Source organism: Sminthopsis crassicaudata, chromosome 4 (assembly GCF_048593235.1).
Source record: "Sminthopsis crassicaudata isolate SCR6 chromosome 4, ASM4859323v1, whole genome shotgun sequence".
NCBI lineage: Eukaryota > Metazoa > Chordata > Mammalia > Dasyuromorphia > Dasyuridae > Sminthopsis > Sminthopsis crassicaudata.
Genome location: NC_133620.1, coordinates 170,010,750 through 170,032,575, shown reverse-complemented (window position 1 = coordinate 170,032,575; position 21,826 = coordinate 170,010,750). Strand labels below are relative to the sequence as shown.

At 34.5% G+C, this 21,826-nt stretch overlaps 1 protein-coding gene across 1 annotated transcript in view; it reads left to right on the top strand.

The window, feature by feature from the left end:
• The first annotated feature begins 213 nt into the window (after positions 1-213).
• Positions 214-21,826, top strand: part of LAMA2 (laminin subunit alpha 2) — a 784,999-nt gene continuing 763,386 nt past the window's right edge. The window contains exon 1 of the mRNA XM_074309868.1: positions 214-666. Coding sequence (XP_074165969.1) covers positions 261-666 — 406 coding nt within the window. The 5' untranslated portion in view covers positions 214-260. The remainder of the gene's footprint in view (positions 667-21,826) is intronic.

Below are 21,826 nucleotides of genomic sequence, written 5' to 3'. Positions count from 1 at the left end.
TCTGTCCAAGAATCAGGCCAGAATCATTCCTGTAATCAGTCACTGGGTAGAGAGCCTAGACCTCAGAAAACTCTATCTCTGACTCCAATAGAAGCGCAGGACACTCAGTTTTGCCTAAGACTTCAGAGACTATGAAATCCTGTTTTCTTTCAATGCTTGTCCACATCTTTCTCCAAGGAAGCAAGGATAAGAGAGCTCTTTACCAAAAGAAGTGTAGCTCACAGAACGCTCCAAATAATGTGCCAGAAAAAGCAGAGCAAATGCTGATTAGGGTCTCTATTTCGGGGGAGGTCAAATGCAGTTTCTGTTCTTGTCCATTTGTGGGGCAGAGAAGGAGGGAAGGGGAGGGCCCCAGACTACACGCACACTTTCCTCCCCGCCCCCAACTCATCCTGTCCCAAGCCAGTCAGCGGGGTCTCCTCTACCCTCCACTTCTCTCCAGACAGACAGCTGAGTCTCCGTCTCTGCACAGACTCACAGAAGGGGGACTTCTGAAGAGCAGCAGACTGAGGCAAGACACAATGCCGGGGCATGCCTGGCACTTTCTTCTCCTGATTTTTATAGGACTATGGAGTCCTGAGAGCACCAGAGCCCAGCAGCAGCAGCAGCAGCAGCAGCAGCAGCAGCGGCCCCCATCCCATCTGCTGCCAACACATCAGCAAAGAGGTACACTCGAGGCAAGGCCTCCCTCAGTCATTACCATTTTTTCTAATATACCACTCCAGAGTACCATCTCCTCCCCACGGTTCTCCTTTTCTTCCCTGACCCAAGAAAAGGGGGGAGTAGAGAGGAAGAGCAGGTAGGGTTCTGATTTGGGGAAGGGTATTCAGAAAGTTTCCCCATGTGGAGTAAGTTTTGCAGAGATATAGACTTAAGAGTGTAGGGTGGGGGGAGGGAGCAAGAAGGGAGAAATCCTTAACAAGTTTATTTTTCCAATATTCTTGGAAAGTGGTTGGAGTTCCCTCTCTCCCCCAATGAAATGCAATGTTTTTGAATGTCCAGGCAAAACTTAAAGGGATCCCAGTAGACTCATACATCCAAAAAGCGGATTTCAACAAACATGATGCAGGCAGGAAACTTCCAAGTTCAAAAAATTTTCGCAAACCAGTGAGATAGATGCCCTGTAGAAAAAAGTTTCAGACTCTTGTGAGTTTTCCAAGGAACTTGGGGGTGGGGGTATGGGGAAGCAATTCAGACTTCCTTTCCATTTGAAACTAATTCATTTCTAAAGTGGTCTAAAACTGACAAACTTTGGGATCGGAGTTGTAAAGGTATGAATAACCATTTGCCTGGTTCCTTTAAATTCTGACTAGAAATGATTTTTGAAGGTTCTAATTCTTCTCCTTCTTCATTTTTTTTTTTTTTTTTGCTTGGAAACAATGCTTCCTTCCACACCCTAGTCTTCATTTACCCCCTTCTTCCCACCCAGTCTTATTTTTATAGTGACATTGCTATTGTCGTTTGCTAAATGTAGAGAACTGCCTTTTATGAAATGCATATTTGAGCAAAGTACACAGGGACCAGAAATATGACTTCAGAGGAGTTTGGAACACAATGGAAATTAAATATAAGGCAGAATACTTAACAGCTGGTCTTAGGATTACTGTACTATATTTTTTGAAGTTTTTAGATCCCCTGTAAAGAGGTCTTTGTTCCTTTGTTTTTGTTTATTTGTTTTAAATTGGATTGATTCTTAAATCAATGCCACCTTCAGAATGTTGCCATAAAATTGAGGACCAATAATATTTTCAAAAAATACTTTGCATGTTGTAAAAATGTTAAAAATAAAATATTAAAAATACATGAATAAAAACTTTGAAATGCTTTCAAGTTTGTTTTGTGACCTAGGAAAAATTACCCTCACACTAACAAGATCAAGATGAGAGGCTTTGGAGAGGGTTTGATCACTGTTAACCGACTAAACATCATAAACCTTATAAGAAGCTTTTTCCTCTAATTTTCTGTTGCATTGATTTGTCCTTCAGCTTTTGTAAATTCCTGTTGTATTTTGACATTTGTAGCTGTATAATTAAAAATAAAATCTTTTAAGGAGATACCCTGAACTTTGTGCTATAATAATAATTCATTTCCTGAAATTCCTTGAATAATTCTGACCCTGATCTCACTGTATTACTGTTTGAACCTTATTTATCTTTGGAGAAAATTTGAGATTGGCATTGGCTTAAGCCTACAGTTTACACTAGTTCCAATAACACATTTAGCAGCTGGTCTCCCAGATGATCATTTTACCATTTTGTCTTTCTCTGAGAGTTGACTGCATATTTTAATCAAACTTGAATACCATTGTGGTTGTTGAAAGCGTGAAGGACTAAGGACACAATTAATTGAGCTACTTTGGACTAAAAGAGTAAAAGATTCTACTTTCAGCAAAGGACAGTGAGCATCTATCAAATGAGTTCCTAAGAATTTGATGCAATCTTTGAGAGTAATCATTGAGAAATCTCTTAAATATTTCTATGAATTTTATGTAAAACAACATATGGCAGGGGGAGGAGAGAATCCCATTGAGATCATTTGAACACATTTGGAAATGAACTTAGTGGTAAGCCATCAAGTCAGTTAGATATTGAATTTTAAACTCTTCCATAGAATCACAGATATAATTTCATTTCTAACTGCTAAAATAATTTCCAGAAAAAGAATCAGTACTTGTAGCAGGTTTCCCTTTCTGGATGTGCCAAGATTTCTTTTATTTTGTTTTTGGAATACAAGGCCACTTTTCAGCCAAAGTATAGTTTCAAAAGTCTTGGAGCTTCCTGTAGAGAAGTGCAGGGTATTACTCTGAATGAAGTTAGACCTTCATTTTATTAATTTCCTTATATTAAGATGTGCTGGTATTGAAGTTGCCAGCACAGGCTCTACTTTGTTCAAGAAAGAGCTCTGTTCTCTTTCCTCTTATTTCAGCAGACGTGTAGTGTAAAGAGAACAATACTCAGAGAAAGACTTGATTTTGAGTCCCATTCCCTATACTCATTATTTATATAATTGTAGGCAAGAGTCTGAGTTTTAGTTTCTGCAACAGTAAAATGAGAATTAATCATGCTTGTACTACCTAACTCATGGGACAATTGTCAAATTTAACACATTCTCCAAAGCAACTATTCCAATTCCCATTCAAACTAACCAGTTGGGGCTCTGGAGAGTAAAGTGAATGATCAAAAAAAGTCCTCAAGGATCTAAGGTTAACTTTGGGGCATTATACAATATCTTTTCATGTGTTATATAGCTCTTATTCCATTATTCTCTACTTGATTACCAGTTGATTTTAATTATTCAGCCATCTTTAATTAACTTTTAGAAATGTATATCACTATGGTAGCCTACTGTATTCAGAAGATCAAGATTTGATAGCATATTTCTGGAAGTCCTTATGTTGGAATCCTCAAGATATCCTTAGAGATAGTGTAGCTTTATTCTTGGGTGTTTGGTAGATCCTTAAATCTGCATCTGATAAGATCTTTATTTCCTTTTTTTTTTTTTTTTTTTTTTGGATGAAGATGTGCACTAGCACCTGTGACACCAACACTACTAGAAAGCCAAATCTTTTACCTTCATGTTTTACAAAGGGGGGAAGTTATGTTCTGCTCCAGCAAACCCTAAGTGGTTTCTTTTTGGTCAGGAACACTCTTTCCTGGCTTATATATACTTGAATCTCTTCTATTCTGGATTAGGTTTTGCATAAAATAAGCTCCAGTAGGAAAAAAAAAAAAAACAAATCCTCAGGCAATCTTGACTTCCTCTCAAGTCTAGAAAGATACCCATGCTTTCCTCACATCTAATCAACAATTGAAACATTTTCACCTGCTAAATATATCAGAGAATAGCATTTAATAAAGTAGACAGAGTGATTTGATTTCAACTATTGATTCCACACCCTATCACCTTATAGAAGAATGAAATTTATACATTTTTAGGTTCTTTATATTTTAAAGTACCTTAAAATATAATTCTATTCTTAAAGTTGTTCTGGTATCAAACTAATGGAAAGTAACTTGCAGAATTTCATTTTAATTCAACAAAGTTCAAATGAATGCACAATCATAGACCAAAAGTTGGAAAGGATCTCAAAAGCAATTTAATCTAATATCTTTTTTTTTTTTTAAAGAAAAAGGCCCAGAAAACTTAAGTGACTTGACTAAGATCATACAAGTAGCTAACATCAAGGATGAAATTTGCTCCAAGGTTATCTGACTCCTGAAGCAGTTCATTGTACTATGCTATTTGGAGTTCATTCTCTCTGCTTCTTCCTGGGTAGGTTGTAGCCCTCTCACTAAAATGACTCTTTTAAAGTGTAGATCTAATCATGTCATCTTTTCTATTCAATAAATTCATCTCTCTCTATTACTTACTCAAGTCAAATATAAAATACTCCTTCACAATCTGACTTCTTCCTACTGTTCTTGTCTTCTTAAACTTTACTTATTGCCCTATAATTTATAGTGCAGTTACACAAATCTACTTGCTAATTCCTTACCTGCGACTTTCTATTTACAAGGTCTAAATATTTCTCTGAATGTCTCTTATAAAGAATCAAGTCAAATCCCACTCTTCTCCAAAAGGAATTTCTTAGTCTTCCCCCCCAACACCTACCACTGGTAGGACTTTCTCTTTCAAATTATCTTTAATGTACACTGTATATTTCTTGTATGTACATAGTTGTGTTCATGTTGTCTCCTCTATTAGAATGTGAATAACTTGAGTGTAAGAATTATGGTGGGTTTTTTTCTTTTTCTGTCTCTCTAGCACTTAGCAAAGTGCTTGGCACATGGTAAAGACTATAAATGCTTGTTGACTAAATGACAGTGCCTTTGTAGTGAATTTAAAACATAGTTTCTCTTCACTCAAATGATTCATGTCACTAGTTTCTGGATTTCATTACAAAGCAACGTGTTAAATATTGTATAGCATAGATTAAATAAGGACAGGTCAGAAATATAAATCCATAAATGTCATAACTGGACAAAACCCTGGAGATCTTCATCGAAAACAAACCAGCCTCAGTTACAGTTTTAGATTGGCATGCCAGAGGAATTACAAAGACATACTTTACTTTATTTCAGCAACATAGCTGACAGAAATCTTTCATTATCCTTGTGACAAGATGGAAAACTAGTGGATTTGTGTCTAGTTTGAACTCATTCTCTTCCTCTCCCCCACCAAAAAAATATCCTGGAAGAAAATGTGTGCTATACAACTCTCTACTTTTTTTTTATTATGTTTTATTCAAATTTCAACCAATGTTGATGTGAATACTTTGAGGACAAAAGTTACAGGTGCTAGAACACTAGAAAAGATAACTAAATCATGGGATAAGAAAAATCAAGATATTAAAATTTTGTAGGTTAGATCAATAGAAGTCAACCAGATGAATTCTAATAGGAATAAATACAAATCTGGCATTTACATTTAGAAAACTTAGCACAAGGGTACAAACAGGAGACCTTATAGGAGATCTAGAATTAAAAAAAAAAAACTAGTTTTTTTTTGTTTGTTTGTTTTGTTTTTTTGTTTGTTTTTTTTTTTTAGGGTCTTGGAATCCTTATATGAACCAAAAGCTAATAATGTTATGTGACTGCCAAAAAAGTTAATGCAATCTCAGGATGCATTAATAGAATGTTTTTTTGGTCCAGGTCTTTGATATAAGAAACTCTGGTAAGGGAAACCCCCTCTACCAAAGCAGATTAGTAATTGCTCTACAATTTATAGTCCTAGAGCCATTAAGCCATCAAGAGCTTAAAAGATTACCCCCTTGTCCATATGTTTCAGAAAGTAAATTTGAATTTAGATGGTTGAGGTTTTTTTCCTATCCCTGGGATGTTATTTTTTCCCCTTTTCCTATAGCTTTTTACTTCTTTCCAAATACATGCAAAGTAAATTTTCAACATTCAGCTTTGCAAAAGTTGTATTTTTCTTCCTTCCTCTCTCCCTCTTTCACCCTTTCCCTATATAGCAAGAATATCATATAGGTTAAGCATGTGTAATTCTTCTAAACATATTTCCATATTTGTGGAACCAGTTATTGATTAACTATGTCACATTGTCTGTCATTAGAAACATAGGGTCCAGAAATGAGGAACTGAAGAACTTTCTTATAAGTTCTCTTGATGTCCAAATATCATAAATATTACAAAAAGAAGGAGTGTGGGATGGAATCTATGAAGCAAGGAAGATAATAAGTCTAGAAACCATGGCATATGAGTAATAGTTGAACTGATATTTATATGAAAAAACAGAAAATGACAACTTAAAATATTTGAAGAGTTATTATTAATCAGTGAGTGGAACAGTGGCTAGAACATTGACCTAGATTCAGAAGATCTGAGTCCAAATTCAGACCCAGATATTTCCTGTGTGATCCTGTCTGCCTCAGTATTCTCAACTAAAGGTGGAAATAATAAAATCTACTTCAAAGGTTTATCATGAGAAAGATATTTGCAAAACGTTTAGCACAATACATGAAATATAGTAAGTTCTTATTTCCTTCTTGCCCCCTTCAATCAATAAGACTTTACCAAGGGCTTTTAATATAAAAAGAGAAAAGACATTCTGTATAACAGGAATAATTAACCCTCAACTATTTAAATAAGCTATTAGAAATTTTAAAATGGGAAGTAGACAACAGAAATGACATTAGAATCAACTACAATGATTTCATCCATGTTATCCTAGCTATGGAAGGGATATGAAAAAAAGCCCAGTCAATATTTTAGTCAATAATATATATATATGACACAACTGTGAAATCATGAAAGGTGTTTTACAAGGCATTTAAAAGAAGGAAAGTTACCTTAAAAAGTGACCAAGAACAAAACTACTATGTATAGATGAATTTTGTAAAATTTTAATATAAATGATAGACTAGACACATATGTGTCTAGTCTATCATTTATATTAAACTTTTACAAAATTCATCTATACATATATTTAAGGCATCCTTAATAAGGGTGTTACCTAGAAAAATGCATACTTTTGCAAAGGATATTAACAGTGGCCATATTTATATCATTTCATAAATGACTGAAAAGTTTAGCTAATATCATGTGCATATTGTTTCACTGAAAGAATAGGTTTAGTAGAATACAATGTCGCCTTTAAGCCTCTTTTACAACAAAGTATCTCCTATCTATTAATATTATTCAAGATCCCTTTGAAAATAACTCTTTTATATGATTTCCTTTTGATAAAATTCAGATCCAGATGATGTAGGCACTGTATGTAGTGGAGGAGATCCAGCACATAATCTAGGCCAAGGATTATTAAATGACTTTTACAACACCATACTATAACATAGGAACCTTGATTTGACCTCTGATTCCAAAAGCAATGTGCTTTCCATGGCCCTATCCTACTTTGTTTTAAGGAAAACAATTCTAACAATGAATCACTCATAAATAGAATGATCTGATTTGTGAGATCGTGATAATATAGCTTAAGAATTTCAGCACTGTGCTAGTTCTTCTCCCCCTTCTCCCCCATTCTGAGTAAATGTGTATTCTAAGAGTAGCTTGGTGAAAATTGTTGCTTTTGAAGACTGAAAACTTGATACCTTCATCATTTAAATATTTATCTGAGCCACAATGTACAATTTGTATACCACTGTGTGTGGTATATAAAAGATAAAACTTCACCATGAGCTTTGGATTTTGTTGGTGTTTAGCTTTCCTAAATACACATACACACAAATACATACATACATACATACATACATACATATATATGTGTATATATATATATACATATACATATGTATAAATATACATCTATATTTATATATGTATATATACATATACATATATAGATAGATAGATTGTATATTTAATTTCATGAATACCATTGTGTGTTTTTGCAAGATGCTTTTAGCAGCATTCTGAGATTTTTACAAAATGCAATTCTGGAAGCTTCCTCAAGGCAGATAGTGGTATAGTGAATAGAGCACTGGCCTTGAAGTCAGGAGGACCTAAATTCAAATCTGGTCTCAGACACTTACTAACTGTATGACTCTGGCTAAGTCATTTTTAATACTGTTTGCCTCAGTTCTTCATCCAAAAATGAGTTGGAAAAGGAAATGGCAAACTACTCCAGTATCTTTGCCAAGAAAATCCAAAATGGGGTCACAGAGAGTCAGACTAAAATGATTCAATGACAACAAAAGCAATCCTTCTCACACATTTTTGGCAAATGTACTTGAAAAAATGCCTGGAATTTCCACATCACCTTCTTCCATTGCACAGTTATAAAACATCATGTCCCATCAAACATGAGAACAGTTTGTAATTTCACATCAGAAGTTTCTCAGAGATTTATTGTAGTCATAAACCTGGAGTTAATTTTATGTTTTGTTTTCTTGGTACATATGTTACTTGTTGACTGAACACTGATCAAGTAGTTTTGTACAATACTTCAACAGGAAACAGATCTGGCCGAGAATAAGAACATTGTGCATTACTGGCTTGTATTATTTTGGATATAGTAGGATTCCAGAAGAAGAAAAAAAAATAAATAGGACTTAGAAGAAAGAGCTGGTTATCATGTACATTATTATTAATTCACATTCCAGAATATATAGATTGCCAGCCTTCTTGCTCGTTCAAGATTTCCTCTTTCCCTTACTTGTATGTGAACGCACGTTCTGAATAGATGACAAGAGTTCTCAGGGATTCTGAAACAATTATATGAGCTTTGTCCATTCTTTAATGCTTCTCTTCTATCTCAGAATTACTGGAGAAGCAAGATCACCATTATCTACTTCTGGGGTAGTTATTTATGGCTGTTATCTATCATTTCTTTAATGGTTTATCAAGTATTATAGATAATTTTGTAAGTCTATCCAGACAGTATTAAGAAGTAAAAAAAAAATGTTTTTAAAGTTATAATGAGAAGGATTTAGATAAGATGTTGTAGGGTTGGGAAGTGCTTGACTCAATTCTTATACTTTGTTTCTGTGGTCTCATGTGGGACATGGAGAATTTTTGTCTTAGTAGGGAAGGATTTTGTATATCAGAATTTTCCTAGGGAAAGAGGGAAAAAGGGGGTCTCTGATCTAGATTCATTTTTTTTGGATTCCATTTGGATTACATCCAAAATGGATTCCATTTTCCTGGAAGTAAACCATAATTTGGATTATGGAAGGGTGTGTTGTTCCTTCAGTACCATCAAAGGTAGCAGCAAATGGCAAAGGGGAATGTGTCTCTAGCTGTAGATTTTTGAATGAAGTGCTTCTAGCAGGCATTTTACCTGTTTTACACACAGATAAAGCAAACATGGTAGATCCTTTTACTAGGTTGGTCTCACATTTCTTATACACAGATAAGCCTTTATGACAATTTTTTTTCCAAATCATCCCCAAAGCCATGATTCAAGGTAGGTATTACTAAATTTCATGAGTCCATTCAAACTTTATCTGTTACAGAGTCCAAATTTATGCCTTTAAAAAATTCTGATCTGAGAATGACTCTGTCCTTCAAATTCAAATATTCTTAGGTGTATGTATATATGTGTGTGTAGGGGGTGTTAGGGGAAGGCGAAGATATGGATTTCTTTTTTTCTCAAGAACTGTTTTTAATAATTTGTTTTTTTTTTCTTATTTTGAAAAAATGTAATGTTAATGATGCCTTTTGTTTTTCACTTTACTTTCATTTCTGTATAGATGCCTCCCACATTCCCTACCCAGAGACTGAAGAGAGGGAGGAGAAGGGAGAGAGGGAAAGGGGAAAAGGGAGAAAGGGAAAAGAGAGGAGGGGGAATAGGGAAAGAGGGAGAAAAGGAAAAGGGGAGAGGGGGATAAAGGGAGAGAAGAGGTGGAGGGACAGACAGACAGAAGGAGGGAGACAGAAAAACACAGACACAGATACCCAGAAAGACAAAGACAGAGTAGGAGACAGAAACAGAAACACAGAGACAGATACATAGATACAGACAGAGGGAGATACAGAAAGACATACAAATATACACACACAGAGGGAAAGGGAGGAGAGGAAGAGGGAGAGAGCCACTTTGCAAAATCAACACATCATTTGAGTCTGAAAATAAATACAGTGTTATACACCCATAGGACTTTGTGCAAAGAAAAAGAGACAGATTTTTAAAATCTCCTCTTTGAGGTCAAGCTTGGTTTGTTTTCTTTTATCCCAAATGTTCAGTACAGTGCCTAGCACAGTAACTCTTTGTTGGTTACCTAATATATTTTGCCATCCCAATCAATACATCACTTTCCACTTCTGTAATTTTTTCCCATTCTCTGTTACTGTTGCTTCTTTACCCAAAGTTAGGAACCACCAAAGTTAGGAAGATTTGAATCCAAATGTGAGCAGTTTGCATCAGTTTCTACATGTATAAGGTCAGAACAATAATAGCACCTATTTCACAAAGTTTGTGGTGAACATTAGGTTTATAGCATCATTCAGTTTCCATATAGTAGAGTTACAAGATCAACCTCTCCTTCCCCTTGGGCTGAACCTCCAGGGGCTTTTTCTTCTGAAAGCTTCCCTGCAATACTTGCTGGTTGCAACAATCTCTTTTGGAATCTTGGCTGCAGTGCCATTACTTGAGCTTCTGGTTCCAGTGAGGATTACCTCCTGTACCTGAAATTAAAAATAGGTAAAAACAAAATAGAAACAGAAACACTTCAAGTCAAAGGGCCTAAAAGGATAGAAAGAGAGAAGTTATCTTCTCTTCTTGGTAAAGTTCATGGCACCCACTTAACAAGTGATCTGACTGTGATCTTGCTCCTTTGGAGCCTCTGGAAACAGCAGAAAAGACTCCATAAAGAAGAAAGAGAGATTGTGTTAGTTTGGCAGTTTTAAAGTTTTAGCTTTTTCTAGCTATCCAGCTAATCAAAGGATAATATTCCCACTCACATGGCTAGAGAACATAGGAAGTCTATTCCCAGAAACAGAGTGCTTCAATATTAGGTGATATGGACATAGAGAAAGCAAGCCATTACATTGCTATCAATATTTTGTTACATATGAGAATTTTCTTTCTATATTTGACCTCCTTAGTGTATATGCCTCGGAGCAATCATATGATGTGATTTTAAAGGAAATAATTTTAAAAAGTTAAATGGCTCCTAACTTTCTAGAATGTATCTCTGAAATTGTGGATTGAAAAAAGCCTAGAATTAAATGTTTGAACATTTACCCTGCCAGTTACTAGCTGTGTAACCCTGGCCAAATGAGCCTCTTTAGTTTCTTAAACTGTAAAATGAAGGGGTAGGTATAGATGATCTTTAAGTTTCTGTCCTGCTTTAGTAGTTGCTGCTTTTGATGTTTTTTGTCCAAAAAACTAAGTGTTTTTTTTCAAAGATTCATGGGGTATCTTAAAAATAGATGCCTTGTCAGGTATGGTTCTTATATTTGGACCACAAATTGAAAAAAGAAAAGAAAGGTGTATTCTCTTCCTTTTTTCTTAAATAATCTATTAGTAGATAGTGAACTAGTTTAATAGTCAGAAAGAGATGAGCTCATATCCAGCCTTTCAGATGTATTACTTGTGTAACCTTTGACAAATTGCTTAACTCCCTTGAGCCTCAGTTTCTTTATCTGAAAAATGAGGAGGTTGGTCTATATTGGATGTCTTCCAAGGTCCTTTCTGACCCTAATGAATTTTAGGACACTGAGCAAGCCACTTAAACTCTCATTGATCTAAGCAAGTATCAGAAGCTACTCTATAACAAAGAAGCTACTCATCTGATTTGGTAGTTTCTGCCAAGCATATACTGAAGACAATTCTAACCCTGAATTTTCAGCATGAGTATTTGCACTTCAAAAATGAGAAAATATTATAAGTTAAGGTTTGAGTTATTATTTAGTTGGTTACCTGGACTTAAGAAAGTAATGGAGAAAATGTTAATTCAGCTTAAATATAAAAGTATGTCTGGCATACTTTTTTCTCTCTCAGAAATCAGGTTATTAAATATTTACTATAATACCACTGTAAATCTAGATGCTGATAAAATCATAAATCAGGACCAAAATTCTCATACATATTTTTAAGTTAAAAGTTCTATTCAATTTAATTTTTTCTCTCCTTCCTAATAAATAAAATTTAGAAACATTATGAGAAATAGCCTATTATCACCATGACTAGGGCTTTCTAGGACAAGCCTAATCTATTTCAGACAGGCCTGTAATCTATGCAAATTCAGATTGATGATAAATGGAGAAGCTGATTTGTGTCTGGCACTTAGGGAAAGGCACCTTGCATGGATGCTGGAAGTCTTTCTTCACATGTGGAACTCTCAGTTGACCACTGAGCAATATTGTATGCTTCTGAAAGGCTCATTTTCCCAGCCAAAATAGTCCTATGGTGGAGACAGATGGGCTTGGAGTGATTTAAATTTAATATTATTTAGCACTTATAGCTATTAAGTAATTTGTCCACATAATAGTCCTATGTGGTAGGCTAGTATAATTATCGTCACTTCATGGAAAAGAAAACGGATGCATAGCAGCTTGTTCAAGGACAAATGACAAGTCTATTGGTGGTGTCAGAATTAGAATTTAGGATAATATGTTCCTGTTACTTATCTTTTGGCTCCTATCAGCAGGCCAACATCCCTTTTGGCACTTACTGCCCTCAACACTTAAAAATCAACCTTTAAATAATCATGATACCATCTGTAGGTTTTGTTATAAATATAATTTGGTACTAAGAAATGAAGGATTGTTAAATAGGGAAAAAGTTTGTAGTCATCATTACATCTCTCTTATCTCCTTAATAATGTGCATTGGTATGTAAAACATCAAAAGAGTTCACAAGATCCTAGTACATTTTATATTAGCTACAAGAAAGAATTGGTTTTTCCTAAATCACCTCGAAAGCAGATACTTATACCAAAGTTAGTAGTAACTAGACTGAAACTAGTAACCTGGTGAATAAGTAAATGGGTTCAATCTGGAGTCAGATTGACTAGCCACTTTATATTTTTGTGACATTAAATAAGCAATGTCTCTGGGACTCAGTTTCTTTATCTGAAATTTGGAGATTGAACAGATAATATCCAAGTTCCCTTCTAACTCGAGTTGTAATTCTGTACTACTGTATGCTAACCACCAGAAATACAAAGATGGATGTGGAAGACATGTTTTTTTAGGGGCTCACAAGGTAATGTAGAAAATAAGAGGCAGTTAAGCAGCATAGTGCTTCCAGTAGTTGGAGTCAGTAAGACCTGAATTTGAATCCTAACCAGATGCTTATTAAATTTATGACTCCAGGAAAATCATTTAGCCTCTCTAAGCCTCAGTATCCCCAAGTTGTAAGAATAAATTATGTCTGATATTACCACCTACTTCGAAGAATTGTTGTGAAGATCAAATGAGATAATACATGGGAATGTTTTTGTGAACAAATACTGAAATTTTATGTAAACATTAGATATTATTAGCTACTTAACTATGACATAAGATAGAATAATATGGATGCAAAGAATAGAAGTAGGTGAAGATTCTATCAAAGCTTAAAGAGGAAGATATCATTTCATCCATTATGGCAATAGATTACAGAAAGCTTGATGGAATAGGTAGCATTTGAGTTGAACTCTGAAGAAGAGAGGGTAATCTAGAGTGAAAGAAGTGAGTCCATTTTGTATTGACGAAAAGCAGATCACTTCTTAATCAGTTACAGATAATTCTTATACTATTATTGAAACAGTTAATAGAGGTGATAGGTGATTTTTAAAATAGATGATCAAATATAGTACCCTAAAGGTCTGAGCACAAATATCCTCAGAATTACATCCTCAAATTCTACTAAAGAACATGGTTAAGGTAGAGTAGAACAGGTAGAATTACTTGTATATACTACAATATAGGAGAGGAGAGGAGAGGCAGGAAGTAATTATTAAAGGCCTCTTATGTATGAATGTATAAAGCAAAAAAAATATTATTTATCCTCAAGGAGCTTCTATGAGAAGTCTCAGAAGAACAGATAGTAGAAAGTATGTGGTAGCAGGTAAAAATGTTAACAAACAGTTTACAAAAGGGTTTTCAGCTTTAATATTGGTTGTGTACTAGATATAGGCTATTTGACTGCTTTCCTTTGAAGCTTCCTTCCACATAAAATTATTTTCATTCTGCACCTCAATATAAATTAAAGTCCAAATTTCATTACTGTTAAATTTGTAGGCCAGGGCTGATCTTCACAATCCACTAAAATGTATTTCTCTAACCCCAAGTGTGGCATCCAAAAAAAAAGAACTAGGTGAAAATTTTATCAAAGAAGATCTAAATAAGGAGAAATAGAAATAGAAATAGAAATATGCCTATATCTATGCATATATCTCTATTTAAATATTTTATCTATATTTAAATATAGAAATATGTCTATATCTATTCCTCCCACATCTGTCATCTCACAATCCAATCCCTATTATACTCCCTACCCTCAGTGACCTGGGAATCTCTATGCTTTTTTCAGTCCAAATGAAATTTCAGCTTGGAACAAAGTAAAATATATTCTTGTCTAACTTCAATCAAATTTCATACTTCTAGGAAGGAGTTATAACACAGAGTACTTAGATTACCCAATGGATAGAATATTAAGCTTGGAGTCAAGAAGATTTGAGTTCAAATCCTTTATTTTAACTTTTTATCAAGTCAGTTAATATTTCAAACTTAGTTTCCTCATTGATGAGTTGAACATGATAATATCATCTGCCTTACAGAGTTTTTTTTTTCTATTTTGAGGATGAAATAAGATAATGTTTGCGAAGCTTTATAAAACTTAGAGCAGTACTTTAGAAATTATAGTTGTTATTGTATGCAGAACTGAATATTGTATGCAATCCAAATTGCTTCTTAGGCATAATCATACTTAATAATTCAAAATATATCAAACTTCATGTCAAAAATGTTTATATTTACCTCATTTTCACAGATGTATATGTTTTTACAGTTGAAATTTACATTAATTTGTATGGAGGTGCATTATTAAGGCCTAAGTTTTGAGGGTGACAACCAAGAACTTGGCACAATAATAGCTATATTTGTCTCTTTAAATGCATCTAGCTTTTCACCTAAATTAGGGAATGAGGCAGTATCTATATGGATTAATTTCATTAACATGCAAATACATATGTACTCTTAAAAAAAGAAGCAGTAGCTTTGAAGATTAGCAGAGCTCTCATCTAGAGAGTAAGTGAATCCTTATAACATAGGTAGGTGTTAGAAACTAATTGTTGATTCTTCCATTAATGTTTCTCCAAAGATTAAGAGTACTTAGAACATCCAAAGTCCTTGTCTTTCTTTACTATGATTATCTAACTTCCTTCAAGGCTCTAGTCCCGTGTGTCCTACTAAATAAGGCCATTACTGTTCACCAGAATTTTTAATGTCCTCTCCTACCAAAATCATTTTTATAGATTTCATATTGAGTTATCATTGCTAAAGAGCTGGAAGATCTCTCAAATGGCATTTAATCCAATCCACTTTTACAGATGAAGAAACTAAGACTTAGAGAGAGGAAAATGATTTGCTCACAGGCAGTATGCTTAAAAGGCAGAAATTGAATGCACCATTGCCAATAGTATTTCCATTGTGCCATCTCACCTCAATTTATCAGTGTATGTACTATTCCCCAACCCCTCAATACCCATAGTAGCTCCTTAAACAAAGGAGGGGATGATGGGAAATGTAGTTTTTCCAAGTTAGAAGAATGGTCTAAAAGATCATAGGGATCAAAAGGTACTAGATATTCATGAATTTTTTATTCCCTCTTTCTAGGTTAAAAAACTATATTTCCCACCAATCAACCACATCCAACAAGCATTTATTAAGTAATATTTATTTCCAAGCACCTACTGCAAAAAGAAGTAGAAGAGCATCCTTGTTCTTTGAGGGCAATGGAAAATGGGAATGGGAAATGACAATATAAAAGGAAAATTAAAAGGCTGAGAGAAGCAGACAAAGATATTCAATGAGGATATAGAATAAAGGAACTCTAAAGTACAGTCTGGAGAGGTATAAGACATTGCTGGCCTTGGTGCGTTTCTTAAATGGAGATTCTGAGATAAACTATCCAATCAACAGGATACATTACAGATTAAGAGGTTAACTTCCTAAATTTGAATTTCAGGGTTTAAATGAGCTCCAGTGTCAGAGAATATCCAGAGCACAGCCTGGAAAGGAATTAGATTCCTAACCAATAAAGGGCTATGGAATATCAGCTATGTGAGGGCAAGAACTTTTCCATTTTTGTTTTTTGTGTCTCAAGAAACCAAAGCAGTACCTTGTATACAGCAGGTACTTCAATCTGTATATGATTCTTGTCTCTCTGCCTTCCTTAGATCACAAAGCCCACAGTAGTACTCCAGAACTTCTCTGAGAGTTCCTTTTCTTGTTTGTTATTGTTTTTCTTAAATGGTTGGCAGCTTCCCTTTCTCTAGGGCCTACTGCCATGTTTCTATTTCTTGGGAGAGAACACAGACCTGAAGGGATGAAAGTAGCTTCTTCCTTCATGGCGAAGTGGTAGTTCATCTGATAAACTCATGGTAATAATTTGGTAATATAAGGTTGTAAAGAACTCCTTACATAAAGGAGTTAAAATTTCCAAGCCAAAATTTCACATTCTCAAAAGACCTTCTGAAGTCAGTTAATGTGAACTTTTTGGTCTTTGTGTTATTGTAGTTTTTCACACTTTCTCCCCCAATTATTTTTTTTAAGATTTTTAAAAATATTTTTTCACCTTTAAAGGACTATGGACCCCTGCCTTTGAAAAATTATATTATGCTTCCTTCAGTTCTTTGAATATTTTCACACAGGGGAAGTTGGGTTAAAACTAAAACCAAAGTGTAATCTTGAAGGGGAAAAAAGTCCTCAGAAAGTGAAATCAGGTTAAAATTAGCAAGGAGTAGCTATCTTGAACAAGAACCAAGTCTCTTGAAAGCAGTTTGAGGTAAGCATAGAATTTTTTGCTTATCCAGCAGTATTATTCCTGTATATTCTTTGCAATAATTCCCTTGGCATTCTATTGATAAGAAACATGATTCTGCACATGGGATTGCAAATATACATTTCACATAATTTACTACTAGGCCTTAGCTATTCCTAAACTAGTGATAGGGAGGGAATGAAATTACAAACATAAGTTCACTATTATTTATAGCACAATCAACCATCAGCACATCCTTTGGGAATCACTGGTTTATCTTGAGCTTCAATGATATTTAGTAGGGGGATTTATAGGCTAAATTTATGCATGTGAGTCTTTCTTTCTCTTCCTTCCTTCCCTCCCTTACTCTCTCCTTCCATTTCTCCCTCCCTCTCTTCCTCTCTCCCTTCTTCCCTCCCTTCTTTCTTCCCTGCTTTCCTCCCTCCCTCCCTTCCTCCCTCTCTTCCTCTCTCCCTTCTTCCCTCCCTTCTTTCTTCCCTGCTTTCCTCCCTCCCTCCCTTCCTCCCTCCCTTCCTCCCAGCCTTCTTCCCTTTCTCCCATTCTCCTTTTCTCCTTCTCTCCCTTCCTCTCTTTCTTGTCTTGTTTTTCTCACCAATTGCCAAAGTAAACTTTTCCACTCCTTCTGACTGCCTTCCTGCTCAATTCCTGGTTTTATAAATTCTCCATAATTTGGGGATGATTCTTCCTGTACACAGAACTAAATAGGTATGCATTTGACTGATAGCTGCCATTAGTAGTTTAATTTTTTTTAAAACTTTCTGTAGAAAGTGTTTGCTTTGCAATAAAGTTTTCTCAGTGGGGAGTGTTACAGTGCTCTTCCTTCAGAGAAGGAAATGTTTCCAGTTCTATCTAAAATCTCAAAACCACTGACTTTGCACAGGGGTTAGTTTCGTGTTCTATCACTCCAGTACATTTGTGAGCTCTTTTATGTGGATTTTCCTTCCAGAGATTCACTGCATCAATATCTGTGACAATTTGTATTAGCCCATCCAATATGATTCTTATCTCTGTTCTCCTTTAAATCAACTACATGGGGGCCACCCAACATACTGGGGTACTCCCTTATTTTCTTTGAGAGTGCATGAATTTTAATGGCACATATAGGCTGTCCACTAGTTATCCCTCTTCATAATCTATTTTTCTTGATGATATTTTCCATGCTATTTCTCCATCATAATTCCTCTTTTATAATAGGTTGCAATTTTGTGCTTAAGCACAACATATTTCTCTCTCACCATTTAGAGGACTCTTATCTTTTGTACTTTAGGCATTATAGTAATTCATAACTGGCATCTTGATTATGAGTTTATACTCATTGGTTTTAAAAATAGCAGACTGTATTTCTTTTTTTTTAATTATTTTTTTATTATTTAGAATTTTTCCACAGTATATATGCATGAGCAATTTTTTAAAATAACATTATCCCTTGTATTCATTTTTTCCAAATTATGCCCCCCCTCCCTCCACTCCCTCCCCCCATGACAGGCAATCCCATACATTTTACATTGTTACAATATAACCTAGATACAATATATGTGTGTAAATACCATTTTCTTGTTGCACATTAAGTATTAGATTCCAAAGGTATAAGTAACCTGGGTAGATAGACAGTAGTGCTAACAATTTACATTCACTTCCCAGTGTTCCTTCTCTGGGTGTAGTTATTTCTGTCCATCATTGATCAACTGGAAGTGAGTTGGATCTTCTTTATGTTGAAGATATTCACTTCCATCAGAATACATCTTCATACAGCATTGAAGTGTACAGCGATCTTCTGGTTCTACTCATTTCACTCAGCATCAGTTCATGCAAGTCTCTCCAAGCCATTCTGAATTCATCCTGCTGGTCATTTCTTATAGAGCAATAATATTCCATAACCTTCATATACCACAATTTACCCAACCATTCTCCAATTGACGGACATCCATTCATCTTCCAGTTTCTAGCTACAACAAAAAGAGCTGCCACAAACATTTTGGCACATACAGGTCCCTTTCAGCTCTTTAGTATTTCTTTGGGATATAAGCCCAATAACAGCACTGCTGGATCAAAGGGTATGCACAGTTTGATAACTTTTTGGGCATAGTTCCAAATTGCTCTCCAGAATTGCTAGATTCTTTCACAACTCCACCAACAATGTATCAGTGTTTTCCCACAGCCCCTCCAACATTCATCATTATTTGTTCCTGTCATCTTAGCCAATCTGACAGGTGTGTAGTGGTATCTCAGAGTTGTCTTAATTTGTATTTATCTGATCAGTAGTGATTTGGAACACTTTCATATGAGTGGATATAGTTTCAATTTCATCATCTGAGAATTGAGCAGACTGTATTTCAGGGGAAAAGCTGGAGTCATTAAATAACTCTGCCATTTTCTAAATGCAATCCAGTTTGCTTTTCTTACTCTTGTTTATATCTGTGTCCAATTCATTATCACTTCATTTTTTTTGGTAAATCCTCCAATTTCATGTAATGGTATGGAAAGTAGGCATTCTTCATTTGCTTGTTTTTTCCCACTAGTGAAAAGCCATACATGTAATTGAATAATGATCTCACTCAGGAAGCTTTGCCTTTTAGCCAATCTTGCAGTCAGCACTTTCACTCATAAATATGAACATCTGGAGGACTTCATTAGCTATAGGATTTCACCATTTATAGGAAAGACTTCTCCAATTTGGATTCTTTTGACCCTGCTCCAGGATAGTGGAAAATTTCTCTTACTAGCATATTTCTTCATTTTATTGCTTTGCTTAGTAATTATAGCAATTAGAAGAATAAGCATTTGCATAGTGTTTTAAAATGTACAAAGCATTTTATAAATAATATTTCATTTTATCCTCACAACAACTTGGGAAGTAGATGCTATTATCATGCTGATTTTATAGATGAAGTGTGAAAGCATACAATTGTAAGTGTTTGATCACAATTCTGGTCTACCAAGTTCCAGGTCCAGCTCTCTATTTCCTGCCCAATGTAGCTGACAATGTTAAACCTTAGAGAGTTATTAAACAATTGTCTCTGTCATTTACATCTGATGTGGTTGTATATGATTTTGACATATGCAAATTTAAACAAGTTCAATGAAAGCTTGACAAGATAATCAATAAACAATGTCCTTTGGAAGGTATTTAAGAGAAAACTAAAAGGATAGCAAAAAGATTAAAAACAGAGAACTGTTTGCAAAGATTTCTTATAACAAACCCTTTTCCCTATCAAAAATAGAGGCACAGCAACTTTGGACTCCAAATTCATTGTCCCAGACATCTTGTCTGAAGAAAGTTAGAATCAAAGAAAAACAAATATGGAAAAAAACAGCTTGATTTCTACTTTAGGTGACAATTTTGAGATAACTGAAGAATCAATTTTCAATGTATCTGAAAGGCATTGAAAGAAGATAATATATGAAATACATGAGTTAAAAGGTTGGCTGTAGTCTTCAAAAAAGTAAGGTCCAATAGAATATTAATAATTAATGGGCCATAAAGTTATTTTCATGTTGCTATAAAATAGTAGTGAGAATAATTTAACACATATAGTGAGGTCATCCCATAAATGTATGAGAAAAAAAATCAGGTAGGTTTAATAAAAGATTTGCTTCTTTTGTTTTTTTCACCACCTTCATTTCTTAAAATGCCACTCCCCATTCTCCCAGAGACAAATAAACAAAAAGGCAGTTCTTCAAAATTAACATAGCCAAATCTAATGTTACTTGTGGTATGTTTCACCCACAGTCTTCAACCTAAACAAAGAATTAAAGAACTCTGGTTTTCTATCTCTTCTTTGATTCCAACTGTATTTGTTCCAACAATTATTATAATTAATCAGTAATGTCTTGTTGTGTCCATGGTGGTCTTGTTTTTTTTTCAATTTTTTTGTTGTTTTAGTCATTGGGTAAATTTGTCTATTAGTTCTGTTTACTTCACTTATATAAGTCTTCCCATGCTTATTTGTATTTTCAGTTATTTATTAAACTTCAATAATATCTCATTACATTCATGTACTACAATTTGTTTATCCCCAGTTGATGAGAATCTTTGTTCTTTGCTACTATAGAAAGTGATAATATAAATATTTTTGTATATATGGAACATTTTATCCTATTATTGAGCTCCTTGGGTATATGCCTTAATAAGCATTTATCTGGGCAAAATGGTCATTTTTGTCATTTTCTTAGCATAATTCCAATTTCTTTCCATAAGGTTAAACCAATGCACAATTCTACCAACAAGCAAGTTTTCTGTAAATGAGATTCCATAATAGTCACCTACTTAGTTGAAAGGTGTAGAGAATATAAGATCCAACTGTGTCAGTAATTGACGAAGTATAAATTTATTTTTACTTATGCATATATGAACTATTTGATTTGATAGTTTAAAATGTTGCCTTAAACACATATCTCCAGGACTTATCACTGTAAAAAAATAACTTTGGTCAATTATTCCTCTCTCCCTGTTGTTTTCCTTATTTATTTCTAATTTGTTTTACAAATTCACTGGAACACAAATTCGCTTCCACAGTAGGTTTTTAGTCTAAGTGGGTTTTAATTAAAGTTTAACTCTAATACTTTTCTCTTTCTTATATCTTATAACTTATCTGTAATGTACAAAGTGTTATCTCATTACCTGCTTATAAAAATGTTTAAAATTCTTTCTTGATCCTTCAATTTCTTAGAAGTTTCTAGCTATTCTTTATCCAGCTAAGCTCTTCTACTTATGTCTGGCCTAAGTAGAATCCTTGAAACTCATGTGATGTATGAGTTTTTTTTATCTAAATGGACAAAATATTATCTCACTCCCTTAAAACCTAGAAAATGCTAGACAGCATGTGCTGTCTCCTTACAGAAAGGATAAAGAATTTTGCCAAGATTATCCAATGAATCTGTAATAGAGATAGGAATAGAATTGAGTTTCTAGTCTTAC